This window comes from Heterocephalus glaber, unplaced genomic scaffold, assembly GCF_053883595.1.
Source record: "Heterocephalus glaber isolate CG9 unplaced genomic scaffold, H.glaber_assembly_v1.0 deba00001538, whole genome shotgun sequence".
Lineage (NCBI taxonomy): Eukaryota > Metazoa > Chordata > Mammalia > Rodentia > Bathyergidae > Heterocephalus > Heterocephalus glaber.
The window spans coordinates 3,527,977-3,543,851 of NW_028258333.1; the positions used below are offsets into that span (position 1 = coordinate 3,527,977).

At 36.5% G+C, this 15,875-nt stretch overlaps 1 protein-coding gene across 6 annotated transcripts in view; it reads right to left on the bottom strand.

Moving 5' to 3' along the window:
* Positions 1–15,875, bottom strand: part of Dnah5 (dynein axonemal heavy chain 5) — a 332,580-nt gene that overhangs the window by 9,105 nt on the left and 307,600 nt on the right. For 5 of the 6 annotated variants that reach the window (XM_087189236.1, XM_013072408.3, XM_021258622.2 and 2 more), the window contains one exon: positions 12,625–13,564. The exons of the other annotated variant lie outside the window; for it this stretch is intronic. In XM_087189236.1, coding sequence (XP_087045362.1) covers positions 13,413–13,564 — 152 coding nt within the window. In that variant the 3' untranslated portion in view covers positions 12,625–13,412. Of the gene's footprint in view, positions 1–12,624; positions 13,565–15,875 lie in introns of those variants that run through there. 6 annotated transcript variants of the gene reach the window in all.

Below are 15,875 nucleotides of genomic sequence, written 5' to 3' on the forward strand. Positions count from 1 at the left end.
ACCAAGATATATCATGTAAAGGTACAAGATCCCAATGAGGAATGTAACTGTATTGTATACCTAAAATGCACCAATAAACTTAATGGAAAAAGAAAGAAGTGTTCAAAAAAGTTCTCAAAGCAAAAATAGATGATAACAGATGCAAACTCACAATTACACAAAGAAATGGAGAATGAAGAAAAATGAAAAATTAAGGTAAATATAAAATATATTACTTTTTATCACTCTAAAAGATAACTATCACGAAAATAATTACAGCATAATATAGAGTTTATGACACCTAACAGTGAAATGTATGACAATAATGGAAGAATGAGAGGGAGGAACTGTTGTAAGGTTCTTATTCATAAAGTGATAACATATGAACATATACTGTGATAAGGAAAGATGTATATTGTAAGTCCTTGTAAAAGAAAAACTGTACCAGATGCTTTGTAAAAGGAATAAGGAAGACTTTATTCAAGACTATTGCAACAAAAGAGAGTGACATACTCAACTCTGCTTAAATGGAAGGCAGGAGGATTTTTGGATGCTGGGGGAGCCCTGGCCAAGTGCTGTCAGCTGAGCATTCTCCCTAGACCAAGTGCCTTTGGCATCAGTCAATTATGGAAGTCATGCTCAGGTCCTCCCACAGATACTAGGAGGTAGCAGCTCTATCTTTTTTGATTATGCTTCATTTTTTACAATTCAGTATTATTTGATTTTTAAATGTTTTATTAGTACACCTTTGTGATACATAATAAATACATTAATTGTGGTAATTCCTAGATATACACATGGGTCGTTGACAAAGATTTACATCTCAAAGAGGCAGAGAAAATTTACAGCCACAAGTTTGCTGAAAGAAATGCTCTAAGAAAAGAGACCTCAGGGGCTTATATGTAAGAAGACAATTAAATTTAATCAATTTAGGACAACTTTAAGCCTCTCTGGGTCACAGCTTGAAACCTGTAAAAAGAAATAAAATAAATTAATTTTCACTATGAGGTCAATATTAGAGAAAAATGGAATCATAAATAATAATGCAAAAACAGAAAAAAGAGAGAAAAGGAAGAAAGAAAAGATGAGACAGAAAACAATTAGCTAGGTGGTAGATTTAAATCAAAGTTTACAATAATCATGTGTAATGTAAATGGCCTGAACACCCACATGAAAAGACAGAGGCTGTCTGATCATTTTAAAAAGCTAGGCCAAACCCACATTAAATACAAAAGCATAGATGGATTAGGAGATTTAAAAGATTAAATGAGAGGATAAAAAAATACAATCAAAGGAAATTTAGAGTGACTGTACTAACTCTAAACTAAGAAACACTAGAAGGAATATTACTGTGAAGAAAGGGAATACCAAACAATAACAAAGAGGTTAATTCACCATGAAGACATATCATTAATGTGTACGTACCCAGAAATAGTGTCAAAACCCATGAAGAGATATGAGATAATAGTGTCTCTTCAGCAGCACTAGTATTATTCAAGAGCTTTCTAGAAATCAGTCTCGGCTCCACCCTTGACTTTATGATGAAGGTCAGATCAATTAGAAATCTGCACTTATAACAAGATTGCCATGTGATTCATATGGATGCTAAAATTTTAAGGATGTTATCATAGTACATTATGCCACCTTTCTAATAAAGAACAAGCACTCCAGTGGCATGTTTACATAGCATCTTAAGAGAAACTGTCAGTTTCATGGCTTCATAAAGCAACAGAATTCAGCAATGACATTGGATAATAGAGATTTGAAAATTGGAGAATACATAAAAGAGACCATTGATGAGAGGCATTCCAATATTGCTGTACTTTCTAAGAAGTATTTTTTGGCACCTCAACACTCTTTAGTTATATAATTACTCTAAGATTTTTTTTTACTCCTAAATTGATGTTTTCCAATCATTGTATTGATGAGTGTTTTAATAGTGCTAAGTGGTCTATCCATTAAAGAAGTGGTTCTCAACTCTGGTGTTTTCACAGGGTACCCTGACCCTCTCCCCAGTATTTTGACTTAATTAGATTGCAGTGTGAACTTACTAGCAATACTTTACAAGCTCTTCAAAGGATCCTAATGTACACCCCAAGTTAAGAGACATTATTTTTAAAAATTGAGACGTTTATAATAAACAAAATAAGTAACTTTGGTTGCAACCTAATCTCTATTCTTTGTTTTACATTTCCATTTTGTTACCTCCTACGGCTCATCACTAGTATGTGAATAAAGTAATAATTGATTGTGCTAGTGTAAAGGATCTCAAAAGGAAAAGCAATATCATTTGATGACCTATGGTGTGAAGATCAGCATCAGACATTAGTGTTGAATGAAATATTATTATACATACTTAGTACATTTATGCACACCATGCTGAGAGAAATTATAGAGGTTTCACACTTTACTTACAAATTGACTTATAAGAGAAGCTGAGCCAGTCCCAGCACCCAGAAGGAAGCTCCCCTGCCGCCATCCCATGCTCCCAGGGTAGAGAAGCTGAGTCGGTGCAGCACCAGGAAGGAAGCTCCCCCACTGCCATCCCAAGCTCCTAGAGCAGAGAAGGTGAGCTGCAGGGGCACGAGAAGCATTCCCCTGCCCCATGGAAATGAGATAACATGTAAACAAGCTTCAAAAACAGACTTCTGGATTACCTACAGCAACCCCAAAGGGAAACAAGATGGAATGCTCTGATACTCAACCACCTGGACTCTCTGAACTGGCAACAAAAGAGGATCTGGGAAAAATAAAATCAGATATAATTATTCAGATAACAGCAAAGATTGTGCTCATAGTGCAAGACATGATTAATAAATCTAGAGAGGACACAGATAAAAAAAATAGAGCATCTGAGGAACATGATGGAATCCCAACATAGGAAACAAATGGAATCCATAAAACAGATACAAACAGATTTCCAGGAGATTAAAAACTCCATCAAAAGTCTGCACAGCAGAATGAACCAATGTGAGGATAGAATTTTAGATATAGAAGATAAGATTGCAATTAGTGACCAGGAGAAAGAAAAATTGCTTTAAAATTGTAAAGGAACACAAGAAATCAATCCAGCAGCTGCTAGACGATGCAAAGAAGAATAACATAAGACTGATTGGAGTCAATGAAGAAACAGGAGAGAGTGCAGATGACATAAAAAACTGTTCACAGAAGTGATGGCAGAAAACTTCCCAAGGAGGGGAAAAGAACTTGACATACAGATAAGTGAGGCATATAGGACTCCAAATAGCCTTGATCAAAAAAAAATCTACACATAGGCATATAATAGTTAGGATTCCAGAAATCCAATAGAAGAACAAAATTCTACAAGCAGTGAAAGAAACAAGTCACATACAAAGGAAAGCCCATCAGAATCACAGCAGATGTCTCAATCCAAACCCTCAAGGCAAGAAGAGCTTGGAGTGATGTATTTCAAGCCCTAAAGGAATACAGCCTCCAACCCAGATTGATGTATCCAGCAAAACCATCTTTCAAAATTAATGGAGAAATAAGATACTTTCGTGATAAAGAGCACCTCAGGAACTTCATGAATATCAAATGAACACTCCAAAAAATTTTAGACAATATCCTAGGAAAAGACAATGAGGATCACAACCCCAGGAAACCCAGCAGAATGAATCCATTGGGTGTGACAAATTAAACACAAAGGGGTAGAATCCAACAAAAAGAAAAAGTCATGACAAAACTTTTAAAGCTTTTAACTTCATCTCCGTAATGAGTGTATAATTCAATCTTGTTATTGTACTGATTACTATTTTTCTGATTCTAAAGTTGTACACCTTTCCTTGTGCTATACTGGCTATTTATCATCTTCTTATGTCTACTTTTCAATTGGGTTGTCTATTAGTGAACTCTAAGAATTCTTTATATATTCTGGTCATAGGTTATATGCATTGTAAATATGGTCTTTTTAAGGACTACTTTTCATTTTAATGATGTCATTTAAAGTTCTAAATTTTGATGGAATCTCATTTATCAATTTTTTTCCTTTATACATCATGTCTTTTGTATCCTAGGTAGTTCTTGCCTACCCTGAATTCATAAAGATTTTCCCTTATAATTTCTTCTTAAAGTTTTATACTTTTAGGCTTTCATATTTAGGTTCATAGATCCTTTCAAGTTATTTTCATGTATGGGAAAAAAAGGGTTGAGGTTAATGTTTTATATACGGATACCAGGTGTTCTAGTGCCATTTGCTGAAAACACTATCTCTTCCTCGGCTCTTGAATTGAGTTTATATTCTATAAAATGCTAATGTTAAATAATTCTTCAAAACTCAGTGGACCATATATGTGTGGTTCTATTTCTAGATTCTCTGTTTTATTCAAATGATCTATATGTCTTTTCTTATATTAACACTGCCTTGATTACTGTAGCTTTAGAAGAAATCTTAAAATTAGGTACTAAACGTCTTCCAACACTGTTTTTGTTTTTTTTTTTAACTTTTCTAGGTCCTTTGTACTCCTATATAACTTTTAAATTTCAATATCCAATTCTTCATTTATAGCAAGTATACACAGACCTGAATTTTTATATATACCTTATGTTTTCTAATCCTACTAAATTCAAATACAAGTTCTAGGGGCTCCTAGAGATTTCTTAGTATTTTCTCTGTAGATGATCATTTCATCTACATATAAAGATTTTGCTTCTACCTTGCCAATCCTATCCTAATTGTGTCATTTTATTGCCAGACTATTTTGATTGGGCCTAGGTTTCAAAGTTTAATGGACAGATAAAGAGTAAGCATATCTGCCCTTGTTCCCCACCTTAAGGAGAAAGCATTGTATCTTCTCCATTCACATAAGGCATTCTCACTGAAAGTATGGAGTACATGGCTTTAATTTGTTCAGAAGGTTCTGTTCTACTTCTAGTCTCCTGATAGTTTTTACCATGAACAGCTCTGGAATTTAGTCCAATACTTTTTCTCCAACTAGTGACAGGATCATATGGCTTTCTCCTTTCCTCTGTTAAAATGATGAATATTGGGGGTGGATCTTCCAATGCTGAACCAACACTGCCATCCCTATAACAAAACCACTTTCTACATACTGCCAGATCTGACTTCTAAGAGTTTGTTTTGTTAAACAAATTTCTATCTATATTCATAGTTTTTTCTTCTATTATCTTTATCCAGTTTTAGGATTAGCACAAGGTTGAGTTCCTAAAATGAGGGGAGAAGTATTCCTTCTTTTTTCTGCTTTAATTGTTTGATATAATTTATCAGTTAAAATGTATATGAGCCTGCTGTTGTCATATAGGTAGTTTTTCAAGCTAGGAATATACTTTCTTTAATAGGTGCTATTCAAATTTTATATTTCCTCCACAGTTAGTTTCATTAGTTTGTCTTCCAAGGTACTTCTTAGAAGTTGTCAAATTTATTTCAAAACAGATTTTTGAAATATGCTTTCTATATCCTTTTAAATTCTGTAAAATCTGTGGTAATGTCTCCTAGATGTTGATATTTTAACTTTAAAAATGTATAACTGATATTGTGTAACAGGAAGAAAAGTTCTAAAGGAGCAGGGGAAGCAGGAGAGGTAGGGGAAAGGAAAAAAGGGAAAAGAAAAAATATGAGAAAAGGAAAAAAATGGAAACAAAATCTTTGCAAGTAGGGAAGGGTGCAGGGAGTGAAGGGAGGGCAAGGGAAGGGGAAAAAAAATAAGAACCAAGATACTCATGTAATGGTACAAGATCCCAGTGATGAATGTAACTGTATTTTATACCTAAAACATACCAATAAACTTAATGGGAAAATAAATTTAAAAAATAAAGAATGCAAGGACCCGAGTTCGATCTCCGGTACCAAATAAATAAATAAATAAATGTACAAATTTCCAATGGGGAAAAAAAAGAAAAAAGAAATTGATTTACAAAGGCAGTGCCATCAACACAACAAAGACAACAGGAACCCTAGGACATTAGTTACCATCTAAATGGAAATGAGGCAACAGCACTGGTGGAGATAAAGCTAGACTTAGTGCATACAGGGAGAAGTAGAAGGATTATACCTACTTGGCCTTGTCCATTCTGCCTGCTGTAACCAAGCACCATAGATAGGTTGACTTAAATGAAGTAACATTTATTTCTCAAGCTCTGTAAGCTGGGAAATCCAAGATCAAGGTGCCAGTAGACCTTCTGTCTGGTGAATGTTCACTTCCTGGCTCGTGACATTTGATTTCTCTCTATGTCGTTACATGGTAGAAGAGAGAATGGGTCTCCTCTAGGCCTCTTTGATGAGCTTACTAACCTGATTCACACAGGTTCGGCTTTCATGGCCCACCTTCCAAAACCCCATCTCAAAACCCCATCACATTGAGGACTAGGTTTCAGTGTATGAATGTTGGCCACAACACTGCCGGTCATCAGGCTCCCTCTAAAGATATACCATCACACATGATGATGACATCCCGTGCACTCTCTACCACACAGAATGACCTTTAATGGGTAGGGAGAAAGGAACGCACCCTGGCTGAGCACTCCTTCATCCTGAGACCTTTTGATTGTTTGATTCTACTGTTCATTACTACTTCAAAAAAATTATGTAGTGTATCCCATTTTGCCAAAAAGGAAACAATGCCTTAGAAACAGTAATCAAAAAAAAAAATTTTTTTAAGAAGAAACAGTAATCAACTTTCCCAAATTTACACAGCTAGTGAGTGATAGATTGAGAGTTAGTCTGTAGGCTCTAAATGTTCTTTCTTGAGTTGCTTTACTACCTCCTAATATTACAGTAGTCAAGAGCATAATTGATCAGAAATGTCTCTGAGAAAAGGATGAAGTTTACCTATGTGGATACTCAGGAGCCTTTTCCTGTGTACTCCAGAGCTAGTAGTCCCCAGATTTTGGCACCAGGGATCAGTTTTGTAGAAAACAGTTTTTCCACCAACCAGGATGGGCAATGAGGAGAAGGTTACAGGATGATTCAAGCATATTATGTATATTTTCAGTCAGGCCTCTCTGCTAATGTAAATCTGTATTTGCAGCTGCTCCCCAGTGTTGGCATCACTGCCTCAGCTCCACCTCAGCTCATCAGGCATTATATTCTCTTACAGAGCATACAGTGCAGATCTTTTCTTGTGCAGTTCAGAGTAGGGTTTGCATTTCTGTGAGAATCTAATGCTGCCTCTGATATGACAGGAGGTGGAGCTCAGGTGGTAATGCAAGTGATGGGCAGCAGCTGTAAATAGAGATGAAACTTCACTTGCTCTGGCTGCTATTTGCCTCCTGTTGTATGGCCAGTTCCTAACCAGCCACAAACTGGTATGGAGGATGAGAACTCCTTTCAGTGCTAGAAGACAGAAACTACCACCAGGTGACTTGAACTGGTCAAGTAGATGATAGATGTAGGAAAAACAACCCCCAAAAGAGCAGTAAGGGCTTGAGATAGGAGTGTGAAAAAGAGCTTGAGTATTAGCATCTTAACCTAGAACTCTAAATGTCTTTCACCCATAGACATTTAGTTATAGAGCAGCCTCTGTACATATGATTAGTGTCATGATTATGTATAAAAGTGCTCATAATTAACAGAACCTTTAGTGAGCACAATGGGAACCTAAACAGTGAGACCAAACAGAGTGACTGATAAGGCAAGGAGATTTCTGGTTGACATATATTGTTCTGGGGTACTACTGAGTTTGGTCATTTCTACACTTTTCATTTATAGCAAAATATTTTTAATAACTGTTCCATTAGGACAAATGGATTTAATCTGCAGCTTCCATGGTGGTTTCATGTGAGAGATGCTTTGTTCCTTATAAGATGTGGGTTAAATTTAGAAGACAACCTATAATACAGAATCAACCTCCCCTCAATATTGCAAATATGTTTCCATGAAAATTCTGTTTCCTGAAGTACAAAGGAAGAGTCTAGGCCAGTAAAACATAATAAGCAAAGTCTTTAAATTTATATTTTCCAAAGGATTCTCATCTTAATACACTAGCAGTTCAATCAGCTGGGAGCCCAGGATGCAACTGAAAATGGCGAGGAGGTAAAGGAAAAGCTCTTTATGCAAACATGAAATGTAGGAATTTCAAGATTTGGCAAAGGCTTGCTCCAGTATGTATAATCCTGCAAACTGCCCTGGTATTTATCAGCAAACCTGCAGCTCCTCTAATTCTGAAGCTTACAATAGACTGCTCTCCCACAGCAGGGACCCACAGACTGTGTTCCAGTGTAATCTGGTGGACATCAATGCACCAAGTTATAAATGTGTGCTATAGACTATGTACCATCCTCCAGTGTGGTATGTTTTCCATGAGATATATTGCTATAAATTATGGAGAAGTTGGCATGAAATTATATTGCCAAGGTCTATTTAGTTGCTAATTATGTCCCCCAGTCTTTTACCACTCACCTAAGGCCACCACCTCATATATTATAACATAGAGATTTAATTTTTCCTGTAATAAGCTAGTTAATTTATTTCCACAATAAAAAGTCACTGATTTTAGAACATATTTTGCATTATCACCATTTTGCTTCTATCTAAATGCAAACATGTCAGTGTTAAGAGAAATTGAAAGAAGTAATTTTGTTTACAAAATAAGTAAAATTTGTTATAATTCTATGAAAGTTAATTAGAACCAAAATGAAGCCACTTGCCCCAGCCTCAACAACAAAGATGAAAGTTTATGAAAAAAAGGATTCTCATTTCTGATTGCTTGATAGTAACTAGCACAAAAAGTTCTAATAAAACCTTAACTTTATATCTATCCAGCATAACCTTATACAAAACTTCCTCTGCAAAGACATCTGCCCAACAACTCTATTCAATCTCAGACTGACATCAACATCATCATTACTCACTGGGACCAAGGGTTATTGTTTCAAAATACCTTATGTAACCATTCTCATTTTGCCTTTAAAACTTGCTGTTGCCTCAATGTCTTTGAATATAACACGCTCATGGTTCACAATGGTACATACAGAAGCTCTGTTTGTTTTTAGACTGACAATTCATAATTCTAGTATCAATTTAGAAAAGTTCTCTCACTATTTTACACTAACTCCAAATTTATCAGTGACTTATCCATTCTTATATATATCCATTATGGGTCAAATAGCATATTCTGACTTTTTTCCACAGAAGACTCCTGGTAGACTTATAGCCCAGGGAAAATAGGTTAGGAAAACAAATGACAGATAAAAATGAATCAAACCAGACTAACAACAAATAGAAATATACATTAATTATTTTCTCCAGCTAATGCTCAATATTTCTGAACAAAATATCTAGAAAATTTTTTCATTTTCCAAGAATATGTTTCAATTTACAGTGGTCATCTTTAAAAAGTCCTTCATTTATATCACATAAATCTTTGGTATCAGTGGTATAATGTATCACAAGATATAAAATATGAACAATAGTAATTTATTATGTTCCTGAAACACTGAAAATATTTTCACAGTTTAAAAAGCAAAAAGTTTCACTGATACATACAAATAGTTTTCAAAAGGTAAAACATCAAGATGTTTTATAAGGTCTTTTTCTAAAGTCTCTTGAGATTTGCTTAAAGTATTTGCATAAATAAATTATAAATGGATACATCACAGCTGACTGCACTGATCAAGGTGAAGCTCAGGGGTGAATTTGAAACCACACTTGGCAGTAAGGTGGAGTGTTCAGTATCAGCTACCAGCTCAGATTTTGATTCACCAACCTTCACTGGCCTCTCCATTCTGTGACTTCCCAGGTAGTCTCTTTGGTGTCCTTCATCACATTTAATCTTTCTCCCTTCTCAGCCATGCAGAATAAACACTCTATGTGGCCTTATTAAAACTGACTCCTGTTCAAAGTATTGGGGAAAATTTAATTGGCTTTCCAGGCAAGTCTGCCTTTGATCACAGTTGATATGAATATTTTGCCTATTAACCTGAGCTAAGAAATAAATGAGGAAAGGTATTATGCCCATCATAAAACATTACTAGAACAGGACATAGCACCACGCTGCACAATATGTATTTGCTCTACTCACAAGATGCATATTGCCCAATGAAAAATACAATTTGGCATGCATATTAAAGAGAAGACAAGGCTCCCAATCTTGGCTTTGCACCCACCAACATAAACTCCAACTTGGAAACAATTAAGCTTGCCCATAAGTCTAGAGCCTTGGAAAACTAAATAGAGTCCTAAATCAGAGAAGGTACAAAGACAGCATAGAAAACATATTCATTAACTAAATTCACAGTGGTTTTCTGGATGTTTCTAACAAGGAGGAGCAGATAGAATTTTTATATGACTTCAGACTAAATCCTTCAAGAAATTAAAATCATCTTAGTTCATAATGGTGTCATTTCATAATGAAATTTTGAAATCCAGAGGATAAGGAAGGCATTTTAAAAGGTACATTTGAGGAGTTTTGGGATCAAGTCACTGTCTTGTTCCACCAAGGTTATAGTTACTAAGCAAATTCTAACAGTGGATAAGGAAAAGGAACTTGAAGCTATATCGTGGACACTATTCTACCCCATTCAGGATACTTCTTTCTATCCTTCTTAGCCCTTTCTTCCCACCTAGTCTCTATATTTTCACTTTTTCCTAAAAACTATGCAAGCTATTTAACTATAAAATTTGTGATTGTCTCACTATGTCTTGATATTGAGTTCATTACCATGAGATTTTTCCATTGCAAATAGCCTCAAACACTCCTCATGCTGATGACTTTGAAACCTGATTTCCATCAGCCACTACCCTGTATCACCTGCTGTCATAAGAAGGTGTGATATGGAATTGAGAAAGTGACCTCCTTGCCCTGTGCTCCAGGCCATGTTCTCTGTCACTCTTCTTTCAAACCCAGTGCTCCATTTCTCCCTTAAGGGAGCAAGAGGCGAGGTCCCAGGACAAGTGGGCCTGAGATGCCTCCCCCTTTTCCCCAGGTTTAAATTTGAGGTCACCTCCTCAAAGCTGTCTTCCCTTATGGCACAATCAAATTATGCCTCTCCAGGCAAACAAGATCTAGGGTAAAGATGCTGCTCAAAAACACCTGGACATGGCTCTGTTTGGTCCCCTGATGGGGCCATGTCCTTGCTGATGCTGAGCTGGTTCACTGTTTGCCAACATTCCTGAAAAGAAAGCTCAGAGAAGGCTGAGGTAATTTTCTATAGAAAAAAGTGATTTATGCTGAATGCATAAAAGGACCATTTTCAATGAGGCAACACTCCCCTATTTATCTCAATTCTTGAAGGGAAAATCCAGCCATGAATACACAGTATGCATGGTAGCTGCTGCCACTCAGGGGAGCACTTCACTATTGTTAAATTTTGTGTCTTTGGTTTTAAAAAATGGGAGGTTGGGGATGCATCTCAGTGATAGACCATTTACCCAACATGCACAAGGCCCTGGGTTTGATTTCCAGCTCAGAGAAAAAGGATGGTGGTGATGATGATGATGATGATGGTGGTGGTGGTGATGAAGGTGATGAAGGTGATGATGATGATGATGATGATGATGGACAGATAGATGATAGATAGATGACAGATGATTAAAGATGATAGTTGATGGTAGAAGATAGATAGATGGATAGATAGATGGACAGATAGAGCAAATACAAATAAAAAGGGACATGGTGGGGAGACTTCTGTCTGCTCATAATAACATAACTGGACCACCACTGTATCGCCTGTTATTTCTCACTCATGGCACCAAGGTTTTCCCCTAATAGCACTTAACTCACAAGCTTGATATCATTTTATATCAAGTATGCCATGTCATATATTCATAAATTGAAACAATATACAGCTATGCATCTGAATAATTGCTTATTTTCTGCATCTACTCCTGCCAGGTGAATGCCTTGAGGTCAGGAACTGTGGCAATGTTCTTCTCACCACTGAACCACCAGTGCAACAGAATGCCTGACACACAGGAGGGTAAATTTTTTAAAAAATTTAATAAATGAGTATTGAGATTCATGGAAAAGAATGCTCTACCACTCTGCAAAAGTACCACACCCCATGTTGCTGTTCTTCCTGCATCCAAGGTAAATGACTCTCCAGATTAAACCAATTGCTCCTCCCTTGTCCATCTGACTAGCTCCTCCACCTGAATCCTAAGCATCTTTCAATGGGGTGAGCTTGGGCAAAGCGAAGGATGCTGGGCAGAAATATCACATGGTTTCTTTTATATGAGAAACTAAAAAATAAAGATCATAATAAAAGATAGATAATGAGAGAGAGAGAGATGTTTTGCAAAAGGGAAGGGTATCAAGAGATGGGTGGAGGGGGAAGGAGAAGAGTGGAAGGGGATAAAAAAGGAATTAAGATGTGTTATGTACGTGTACCAATTCCCCGTGATGAATGCAACCATTATGCACACTGCAAGCATGTACCGATAAAAATTTTAAAAATAAATTAAATTAAAATTACAATCAAAAAGGAAGGAGGATCATCACTATTTCAGATACCCTCTGGGGTGAATTCATTCTTAAAATTTTCTAGTTGTTTCCACAGTGTCTTTTTCCACTTTGGGTCTCTGCAACTTGCACATACTTATTAACAGGTATGTGTCACAAAATTATATGAATTATACCTTTCCAAAGTATTTGATAAAGATTCAATTTTGCATTCTTTTTCTGAACACTTAATAGCAGTTACCCCCCATAAACAACAACTACAATTCGGGCATTTACAAACAACCTTTTATTAATTTGTATCAAGTCCACATTTTCATGATTTGGCTTTCAAAATAGTATGATTGGTGTATCACAAGTCTCACAAATCAACTGTATCATTTTTATAGATACTGCACTATGATTCTCTTTCAGTTTCCTTTACTATAAGATATCAGTTAGTATCTCAGTACTAATCATAATTGGGATTTATCATTATTCTCTATGTTTCTTCTATAGTTTTATATGAATGTTCCATTTACATCCTTAATCCTTTCTTCTATTTCTTTCCATTCTTCAAAAAAAAATTTAACAAATTTATTGAAGCTCTGAAAATAAATCTCTACTTGACTTAAATACAAAAGACAATAAAAACAAAGTCAGCACGAACTTGCCTTTACCTTGCATTAACATCACATTGCCTTGGAGAGCCTAGCTATTACCAGACCCACATTCACAGAATAATCCCTTCAATGGAGACATGTGCTTAACCTAACTGATCTTTGGAGTGAAGGAGGAAATGAATGATTGCGGATTTAAAGGCCATCCTTCATTAAAAGGTAAGTTTTTACTTTTAAATCACTAAGTAACTTTTCCAGATGTTGCTCACTAATGATGAAATAGGTAAAATAAGATTAAATATCCAACTAAATAGTTGGAAACCTACTACTAAATAGAAGAAACCTACTCGTTAATTGTACAAGTAACCTGGTTTACACACTGTTCAGCACTCCTAGAGAAATAAAGATAGGAATAACTTGGATCCTGCATTTTCAAGATGATTAAGTGGGGTACATTCCTACATCACTTGACATCACAGAGAAGGGCAACCCCACGGAGTACCCAGTGTTCTGGGGTCTGGACAGTCCTGAGGTCCACAGTAGCAATGTAGTTCAAGTCCGTTCGAACTGGCTTCTTGTAAATCGGACAGGAGTAAAACTGAGGATCTCTTGGGGCTACAAAAAAAAGAAAATCATAAGAGAAAAGAACTTGATTAAATTCTAATTTAAGCATCTCAGAAAGACTGAAGAGCCAAGATCAAGCATTCTGAAAGTCATTCCACAGAGAGGTAGGTTTAGAAGAATGAGCAAAATACCTCGTGAGGCCACACAACCGCTGCATGTGACACAGACACCACACTGGGTGTGAGAAGACCATGGATAATACAAGCCTGATGCTGCAGGCCCCTCACCCTGTGACCTTGACAGTGACCCCTGCCCACATGCTTCCTCTTTCTCTTCTCACCTCTCAACTCAACATCCACCTTCTGCCATTCTCCTGGACCTTCTCACCAGGGCTTTTCTCCCCAGCAGGAGGAGCTGGCCATTTTAATGTGATCCCCAGCACAAGTGAGCATTACTTCATCATCACCATCAGCAGCAGCATCATTATTTCTACATCTCACCTTCAGCCCTCTGTGCCACAATCCCCACCACATTTAAATCTTCGGACACTGGGTGCCCCCAGCCACACCAGGTGTGAACTCTCCATGGATAAGAAGAACAATAAATGCCTGGGAGCAGAGAAAAATGGCACAGTCCAGCTCCCAGATATTATAAATAACTCCCATGTAACTCTTGAGACACAACCACATTTAATGAAATGGTAACTTTGTTTCTATGAATTAGTGGAACCAATCTGGGCACTCAAACATGGGAACAACAACTTTGCAAATGTAGTCTTAATACATCAGAGTAATTGACCTTATTCCATATAACTAATTTGGTCAATATTCTTTCTAACAAGTTATAAAAGCAAGGCCCTATCAGAAGTTAGATCCTCATTATTTGACCCAGTAGAACCTTTGATATGTTGCACCATTTGTTTTTATATATCTGGTATAAATTTACTTTTATTATAAGAAGCAAAACATTTGAGTGGGATAATATTACACATAATTTTCAATATAAAATACATATTATAAAGTAGTTATTTTTAACCGGGGTGATTGTATCTTTGGAAGATACTTACTGATACCTGGAACATTTTTGCCTATTACAATTGCAAGTTGGCAGAGGAGGTGAACCTTCTGGGCCACCATACCACCACCTCAAGCACCAAGGAGGTGAGCCACGTGAGCGTGAGCAAGACACATCCCCCCATCCCCATTGAAATGAGAAGACACATAAACAAGTCTCAAAACCAGACTTCCAGATCATCTAAAACAACCTCAAAGGGAAACAAGATGGAACAATCTGATACTCAACCACCTGGACTCCCTCAATTGGCAACAAAAGAGGATCTGGTAAAAATGAAAACAGAAATAATTTCTCACATAACAGCAGAAATTGTGCCCATAGTGCAAGCATGGTTAATAAATCTAGAGAGGACACAGATAAAAAAAATAGAGGAGCTGAGGAACATGATAGAATCCCAACATAGGAAACAAATGGAATCCATAAAACAGATGGAAACAGATTTCCAGGAGATTAAAAACTCCACTGCAAATTTCCACAGCAGAATGAGCTAATGGGAGGACAGCATTTCAAATATAGAAGATAAGACTGCAATTAGTGTCCAGGAAAAGAAAAATTTCTTTAAAATAGTAAGGGACCATGAGAAACCAAACCAGCAGCTGCTGGACAATGCAAACAAAAATAACATAAGACTGATCAGAGTCAATGAAGAAAGAGGAGAGAGTGCAGATGACATAAAAAAACTTTTCACAGAAGTGATGACAGAAAATTTCCCAAGCAGAGGAAAAGACCTTGACATCCAGATAAGTGAGGCATATAGGACTCCAACTAGCCTTGAGCAAAAAAACCTACACATAGGCATATAATAGTTAAGATTCCAGAAACCCAACATAAGAACAAAATTCTACAAGTGGTTAGAGAAAAGAGACAAATTACATACAAAGGAAAACACATCAGAATCACAGCAGGCTTCTCAACACAAACCCTTAAGGCAAGAAGAGCTAGAAGTGATATATTTCAAGCCCTAAAGGAAAACACCCTCCAACCCACACTGATGTAACCTACAAAACTATCTTTCAAACTTGATGAAGAAATAAGATACTTTCGTGACAAAGAGCACCTGAGGAACTTCATGAATACCAAACCAGCACTCCAAAAAATTTTAAACAATATCCTAGGAAAACACAATGAGGATCACAACACCAGAATCCCAGCAGAATGAATCCACTGGGCATGACAAGAAATTAAATGCAAAGGAGAAGAATCCAACAAAAAGAAAAAGTCATGACAAAGATAAGTCAATATGGATCAGTTCTAACTATCAATGTGAATGGTCTCAACTCACCAATCA